Source organism: Haliotis asinina, chromosome 8 (assembly GCF_037392515.1).
Source record: "Haliotis asinina isolate JCU_RB_2024 chromosome 8, JCU_Hal_asi_v2, whole genome shotgun sequence".
Classification (NCBI taxonomy): Eukaryota; Metazoa; Mollusca; class Gastropoda; order Lepetellida; family Haliotidae; genus Haliotis; species Haliotis asinina.
The window spans coordinates 27,396,965-27,405,942 of NC_090287.1; the positions used below are offsets into that span (position 1 = coordinate 27,396,965).

The 8,978-nt window shown below is 40.1% G+C and overlaps 1 protein-coding gene across 1 annotated transcript; it reads right to left on the reverse strand.

The window, feature by feature from the left end:
- Positions 1–6,262: 6,262 nt before the first annotated feature.
- LOC137294948 (uncharacterized) lies at positions 6,263–8,978 on the reverse strand. The gene is made up of 3 exons (XM_067826170.1): positions 8,772–8,978; positions 6,831–6,986; positions 6,263–6,590 (listed from the first exon to the last, which is right to left on the reverse strand). Exons 1-3 carry the CDS (start codon positions 8,968–8,970, stop codon positions 6,361–6,363), a joined length of 585 nt encoding a protein of 194 aa, XP_067682271.1. The 5' UTR covers positions 8,971–8,978; the 3' UTR covers positions 6,263–6,360.

Genomic DNA, 8,978 nt, shown 5'->3' on the forward strand with positions numbered 1-8,978 from the left:
GAAATCCAATATACTCATAGCTTTATATCGACATAGTTCATATACATAAATCATGTCACGATTACACATAGCCCACTGTCACCCAAGTCACATCATAATGCCTGAAATACACATATAACTTTACATACAAACTACAATAGCTGGGTTGATCCAGTTTGAAATTTGCTTTGCCAGCAATTTATGTATTCCATTCCTGTCTGTTCATTGGGTGTGGTCTGTATTGGCATATCTGGAAACATCAATTTCTGTCAGACTGTGATGACACAGTATAAAGGACATTTAAATCATTGACGATTCTTCACAAAACAAGGTTGACTGATGCCCTTCTGTTAACAATATTAAAAGTGAAATAATAATTTGAAACAGAAATGTTAGGAATTATCCACCACCGTGAACTTTCCGAGTTCCATTCACGGCAGCTTCATCTACATCCTTCAGGGCGAATCCCTGACAAGTTCGACTTGAAGGACACATGGACCCTGACATACAGTAGTGGATCATCACACTCCAATCTGTGCCACTGCCGAGACCAACACCTATGAAAACTGATATCGCCATTTGTTTTCTGATAAACTGTATCCATGGGAAGCTCATGCAGGAACAGAAGTTCAGATTACGGATGACCCATCCGATATGCGATTTGTCGTACTCTATGGAGCATCATGGAGTCGTTTTCTGACATCCCCTGCTCATTCTTTACATAGGTCTCATGCATCTCTGTTACCAGTCACCTTGACACGTGAGTATAGTAGCATGATACTGAGATATTTTTTAATTCCCCAATAAAGTGAAAATTACATTTAGATGATAAACGACAGAATATATAAGGTTCTAACTATTTGTAATTAGTTACAATTGTAATTAGTTACAATTAGTTTTACAGTAGCATTCAATTGTGAAAGAACAGAAATTATTTATGAACATTGCCGTAGTATGTTCTCCCAACAGCAGACTGAGGACCTAATGATTTCCGGTTCTGACCAGATGTTACAGTCTAATACATCTTTATAGGGTCAGGTATACCTCCAAGGACAGATGACAGGAACACATCGTCTTCTTCCGTCCACATTTGAACAAAAATGTCTACATCAAGGATATCACAAATTCTTTCAAATATAGAATTCCTTTCTACCAGGTTATGTTCTACTGACATAAAACATGCTTCATAATATCGTGAGCAACTGTTCCACTTGCACATTCCTTTGACTCTAGCGGAGTTCTAAAGCGGCTATGATCTCACTGACAGTGAATACTTCATTCAACGGCGAATGCATATCTCCTTTATATATATTTTTACGTTTCTCATAACATTCATAGTCTATGTTGTCGTCCTGATCTTATTGTTAGACATCTGGAACGATACTATCTTGTTTGCAGCACATTTACAAACTGCATCTGATTATATGTACTTATCTTGACAAGTTGCGACCAAGTCTGATCCTTCCTAAACTTAGAATCACAAATGTAGTGACGGGTTTCACTGAGCACCTTGTAGTTGGAAACAAGCCTTAACATGTTAAAAACGGGTGATTTCATTTCAAACTTGTGTGTCAGTGACTCTTTACAGTCGTATTTGCCAAGACGGGCTAGAAATATTTGTTTTAAGGTGTATCTTGTGTTAGCATTACAGAGTTTACCAAGGAGTAAGAAGCTTTGTTGATCTAAATGTCCTTGTAGGGATATTACCCCCACTGTACCTCTTACCTTGCAATTTCATTTAGCATGTGCGTATTAAAGCCCTTGACCTTCTTACAGAAGTAGCGCTGTACGAATTCTAGCATTTTATATTCTTTAAGGGACAATTTGCCCCAAACTTTGCATCCGTACAAAGGTAGAATCACTCAATTCCAAATACGTACAGCTACTAGAGGCCTCAAACCACCAACGCAGAGGCTAGACTCATGGTTCATGTTTATCAATTTTCGTTTATACGTTTACCCAAGATGCAGGGTGGTAGATATGAATGTATTGCTACGTCCAAAGGTTGCAGCAACGCTTTTACCATCATTGTATTTTAGCTGCCACCTATTTGCATATTGTTCAATCAGTCTTTAGAGATCTTTTAGATTATTGGTGAGCAATGCTGTGTCATCGGTTAGTAGTATTCCTTGGCATTTCCTCCAAGAGAGACCCAGACAGCAGCCTGTATCATTTACTTCATGCAGTAGATCATTTATATAGAGAGAAAATAACCAGGCAGATAAAGCACTGCCTTGGCCCACTCCTTGTCTAATGTGAAATATCGGACTTAAAGCTTACGCATGAATGCATTAAACCATAGGACAGGCGTAGTATCCCCCAGTTTTCCAGGAATTCCAAGATTACAGAGTTTGTAGAACAAACCGTCAAGCCAAACACGGTCAAATGCTTTCTCTTTATCCAGGAAAGCACAGTAGATTGGGGAATCTTTTTCGTTACAAGTGTGACAGTTGGTGTCTCAGCACTGACGTTTTTTCTGAAGTCAAATTGGAAGTTGTGGGTACACGTTTTATTTCAGATGTCCATTCTTCAATTCTGTCAAAAAGCAATCTTTCAGCTTACTAAGAATCGACGTTGATGTTATTCCTTTGTAGCGGATGGGATCCGTTTTCCATTTGTGGCTGAATGGGTCCAGCACTAAAAGCTTGTTGAATATACTCGTATCTGATGACACTGTTGAACTATATCACGATACGTTTCAGTACGGATCTACTTGACACGTTCGTTAGCGAGCCCATCGGACCCAGGGGCCATGTTATTTAACAGCCTTTGCACGACGGTTATGATCTCACTGACAGTGAATACTTCACTTTTCTCATAACATTCAATATTTGATACTGAGTGTGCAATTCCTTTAGCAAAGTGATTATCAAAGCTGCTTTCCATGTTTGGTAACAGTAGATCCTTTGAGCATTGACCAAAAGTGTTACATATTCTATATTTTCTGCATTATTGTGCGTATTGTTTTTGTATACTTTAGTGGTTACTAGACCTGTGGCTCGTGTATACTATTTTGTAAGCTTAAAATAACGTACGTTCTTTCAGTCTATTATCTAAGAGACTTTGGTTACATTTACGGTGTCTTTTTCTTTTAGGTTTATCTTTTTTGTCTAAAGCATAGTACACATTATTTCTGCCATGTACTTTCCCATTCTCTCAGGAAGGTCGTGCATATCAAAACGAAAGTAGTTTTAGTTTCTCTACCGATAGATCATACGGTCGATATCAGATGCCTTCCTCCAAGTGAGCCTAGCTCCACCATAACAAACGCATGGACAATCCATTTAACACACATTGTTGAGTTGAGTTGATGAGCTTTATGTCGCATAAGCATTTTCCCAGCCATTTAGCGACGAGACAAAGTGTGCACATGTAGACATTTTGAGTAAAAGCTTAAAATGAGTTTTTTTAAAAGCCTATTTGTTTATGTCATTATTATTGACAAACAGAAAATGTCATAGCACCCTTGGAGTTGGTCGATATAAACACTGTCCAGGACTTTGTAGAAGGTAGTCTTGTGCCAGTGACATGTAATACTACTGCCATATTCTAGACTTCAACCAAGTACATGTTAATTCTTGGGTGTATCTAATACTGACACTCCAGTACACTTTCGTGGACTTGTTGACTCTTCCCGGAGGAAGAGACGCGGTAAACGTGGTTCCTTGCTTGGTCCTCCGGCATGTAAACCGTGCTACCCAATCCAAATACAAGTGAAAAAGTAACACAGTACTCATGATGAAACAAATTTGAAACTGAATTTATGATGATCAGCGCCTACAATATAGGCTTTATCGTACTTGTTCTCTTGGGCTGTAACCATTAGCATGGTTATAAATGTAGAGTACCGCAATATCCACGATATTCATGTATTTATAGTAATTGCCATGCGTCATGGCATATATCACATGAAAGTTCTCTTTCACGTGCAGGTTATATTTGAACTGCATGCATGTGGAACACAATTTGTTCTGAAATCACATTTTAGGTCCTTGGTAAAACTTAATATAATTCTAGTTCAGCGAATCCATAGAATTTATAATTTTAGAATTTATTTCATACAACTATCATAAGCTTATGACCGTTTCCTACCAAGACAAAGTTTGCCGAGCCCAGACTTTATCTTGATATTCTGTGGGAAAAAAGACAAGGGATCACAAGCACAAGTGTTCCCTTCTTATTTTCAGGTGTCTTCTCAAGTTTTGTATCGCATAGCTTGTGAAGTAGCTTGGATAAAATAAAGGAATACTTGTCGTTTCGTGTGATCTCTTAATCTTTCCCCTCAGTGTAGATCAGACAACTGGGTAATCTGTGCTGACGAGTTTGATGATCTTGACATCCATAAATACAAGAATATTGTATTTCTAATGCATTTGTTCAGCTTTATGGGTGACTTAAGGGAATTCTTTGCTTTAAAGATCAAGGTATTTCAAACTTCTACATCTGATTCTGACTAACTTTGACAAAGTTTGACATTCTTCAATGTTTTGAACAACCAAGACCGGGTTAAAACTGATCTTCAGCACCCCATGATTGTCGTAAGAAGCGACTAACGGAATCGAGTGGTCAGGCATGCTGAATTGGTTGACAGGTATCAACGTATCCCAACGAGGTAGATATATGCTCGTGCTATTGATCACTGGATTGTCAGCACCAGACTTAAATAGCTCGAATATTGATGGATGCGGTGTCCATTGTTTGCCTTCACATTTATTCGCGATTTCATGGTTTTTGTGACAGTATTTCTGTTCCATATTTCGTTGGTCAAACGTCAAGGTGATGGATATACCATTTAATAGAAAGGGTTACGGTGTAACAGAACGGATATATGTCAACTTTGTAACGGGGAAACTGAATGTACTAAGAAACAGGAAAGATTCACTGTGTGTGACGGAAAGGACTATTGAGTTGTGGCAAGATTTACCGGGGAACGTGGATATTTCAGCCAAACGATGACCACTGTGTTATGACAAGGAAATATTGTAGCATGGTGACCTTTATATGTCTTGTCTCTAATTTGACCCAACAACATCATGCTTGTTTGGTAACTCTATTCAGTAAGATGGGGTGGATGAGAAGATCGTGGGAGAACATATTCTTTTGCTTCTGAACTTACTGTATATAGGGAAGGGTTTAGTGCGTAAGGCGGAGGATTTAGTGTGTAAGACAGAGGATTTAGTGTGTAAGACAGAGGATTTAGTGCGTAAGACGGAAGATTTTGCGTGTAATTAAGATGGATGATTTAGTGTGTAAGATGGACGATTTAGTGTGTAAGATGGGCGATTTAGTGTGTAAGATGGGTGATTTATGGTGTAAGACAGCAGTACAGGATTAAGTGTGTAAGACAGAGGATTTAGTGTGTAAGACAGAGGATTTAGTGTGTAAGACAGAAGATTTGGTGTGTAATTAAGATGGGTGAGTTAGTGTGTAAGATGGACGATTTAGTGTGTAAGATGGGCGATTTATGGTGTAAGACGGAGGATTTAGTGTGTAAGGCAGAGGATTTAGTGTGTAAGACAGAGGATTTAGTGTGTAATTAAGATGGGTGATTTAGTGTGTAAGACGAGGGAGAAGACAGGGATCGACGTTCTGTGAAGACGGACAGGATTTACTTTGCACTTATGAGCAACTGGGCAGTCTTTCATGATAGAAGGTGCCTGACTACTGCCGATTTCGGTATATCTTATTTCTATATTGGTGTGTGAGTGAGTGAGTGAACAAGTTTGGTTTACCGCCGCTCTTTAAACAGTATTATTTTAGTTATTTCACATTGTGTTAGTTGTCCGCGAGAATTTCCAAATGGGAACATTTCCCAAACTGATACTACTTTTATGAAACCCACTGGTATGGTGCATGTATACATAATGAAACCAGTCAGATGTACCTGGTACTCCTAGGGGTTTGATAGGTGAGGATACGGGACCGTCACAAGAGTGAGTGAGTGAGTGTGTTGGGTTTTACGCCGCTTTGAGCAATATTCCAGGAGTATTACGGTGTGAGACACCAGAAATGGACTTCACACATTGGACCCATGTAGGGAATCGAACCCGGGTCTTCGGCTTAACGAGCGAATACTTTAACCACTAGGCTCCCTCACCGCCCTGACAGACAAGATCACAACCGGGTAACAATGCAAGCCTTATCTCTGATTGACTATTCGCCGTGGCTAAACACCGCTTGATCTATACTGAATGCGTCAATAAGGATCAACGCATATAACGACCCATCCGGACTTCAGTGGGTTCTCGTGTAGTGTTTTGCAGCAAACGATAAAAACAAGGCAGATACAAAATTAATTTAATAGAAAGATACACATAAGCGCATGATACGCCTTCGTTCCACTTAGGTACTCTCTACACCCGACCTTGACCCTGATTTCGTCTAGTTGTGTTCCTCTGCTGCTGCAGCTTCTGGATGGTCATTTGGCTTTTCAGCAGCTTCATCGTGATAGTTGTGGATGCGGTCGAGGTCGACGGAGAGGAGGATGCCAGGGATGATGAAGACGATGGCAGCAGACAGGGTAATTCCCCAGGAGAACCCCAGATAGAAGACGGCGAAAAAGATCTCGCCTCTGATCCAGTAGACAAATACACCAGCCAACAGCAAGGCAGCTTTAAATAAGAATTATATTAAATCTGCATCATGTGCTATCTGTAGAATGCCACCACAAATTTCTTGCTATCGTTTCTCTGCGGCCTTCACCAACACCTCTCATCGAAAGGCCAGATCAGTCAGTCATTACTACTGAGGAAAAGGATTCAAAATCCGTCAGGAAGGGGATGTAACTCCAATAAAAATAATAATCTGCTTTGCTATTTTCGACCACGTGTACATACAATTATTCATTCTACCTGGGACAAAGGCGTCTACGATGGCGGCAATCCGGATTGCCTTCTTGTATGTGCATGCGACGTCGAACATAATGATAAACGATAGAATGACGCCGCTAAGACCAGAGATGAAGCCAACTGTCACTAGGGCTTGCACGGCCACAAACCAGGCTTCATCTGAAACACGCAGAAAATAATGATAAAATTATGCAGTGCATCCTTTCCCCAGAGACGTCAATAACCAAGCCTTGCGCTGACACATTCAGAAAACAATTGTACAATCACGCAGTGCCTACCTTTACCACAAACATGAATAACCAAACCTTGCTCTGTCACATACAAAGAATAATTTTACAATCACGCAGTGTCTACCTTCCCCAATGACATGAATAACCAAACCTTGCTCTGTCACATACCGAGAATAACGATACAATAACGCTCTGTCTACCGTTCCCACTGACATGAATAAATAAGCATACGAATGATTATAGAATTACATGGTATCTTGATGACTCCAACACAGCATAAATAAACCTGTTCTGTAACATCGAAGAGTAACAATGATACTGACATGGTGCCTTTATCAATAGGGATGAAAACGATACTGAAGGACCTTTTACACATAGAGAACTCGTCAACTCGAAGTTCCATTGAAGCTGAGGAAACCTCTTCCGTGGTCATAATAAATCTCTACTGAATGCGTTGCACGATCCATACTATGACATATGCGTGTGTTCTTTGATAATTGTCAAAACCTCGCGATAGCAGATCCTGCCCAACTTTTCAAAGGAAAGTCAGTTAATTAGGAGATAAACATCATGTGTTGACCAGTTTTAGTGTTTTATTAAGTATTTAAAGCACGGAGCCGGAGGTTTCAAATGAAATATTCCCGTGCTTCAAATACCCAGTAACACCCGGAAATTGGCCAACACATGATGTTTATCGACATTGTAAACAAAAAAGCAAACCAAATAGTTCTACTACCCGCACTCGTTTACATCGAGTACGAGTACGGCAGTGAAGTGTCATCAGCTGGCCGTTTCAGCTGGTTCCTATGGTAGCATCTGGAGCTACTCATTTGTGACGTCATTCTGACTTCTGACGTCACAATATGCTTTGAATGACTTCACCGCTGACACAACAAAACAGTTGTTTGCGATGTTTCTACATGTCAATACGCAGCGAATAGTCTTGCAGTTTCCGGGAATCGAATACCATGTTTTTCTTCCAAATTACAGAACACGATCGCTTTTGGTTTACAATCATAGAGAAAATACGGAGACATATGATGGCTGGTTGTTGTTTTACGTCGCACTCAACGGTATTCCAGCTATATGGCGGCGTTTTGTGAATTTTAAAATCTGAACCTGACAATCCAGTGATCAACATCATGAGCATTAATATACGTAGGTAGGATACGATGACATGTGTCAATCAAGTCAGCGCGTCTGACTACCTGTTAGTCGTCTCTAACGACAAACATGGGTTACTGAAAACATTCTAACCTAGATTTTCAAAAGTCTTCATACGTGATTCTATTTTCCTTTGTTTGGTCACCTTTGCTTTTAATGTTGAAATGTCCCGTACATATCTACAGTAAACCAGTTTGGAAAGCTATTCTGATGCCTTGGGGAGCAGTATCACGGCTATGAACACCAGAACAGGACTTATATGGCGTGTATTGTATTCATGATAGGCATCGAACCCGGGTCTTCAAGTGAACGTTTTAACCCCTAGAATATCACATCCATACTCGTACAGACCACGATTTCCTGCTCCATTTTCATTTTCTGTTACATATACTGAACAGTAAAAGAAACGCAACGAAAACTGAAATCTCATAAAAGTAAGCGTTCATATTTTTGTCTTTTATTTAAAACTTGACAAAAAGCCAAAGTTGATTTTCTTTTCTTATTCAGTCTACTTCGGGTTTGTTTTACCCATTGCACGTTTTAGACATACCTCCAAGTGGGTCATCGAGAGTGGAGACACACACACTCCCGGTGCATCTCTCCCAGAGTCCTTCGCTTTGGCCATCTCTTGAACTCCACAGTGGCGTCCCGAACCCCAGAAGAAGAAGGACAAACGCAAAGAGAAACAAGAAAGCTGATACCTTGACGAAGATCGAAGTCTTCCCACAACAACCCACGTGTGTCGCCATCTCGGACG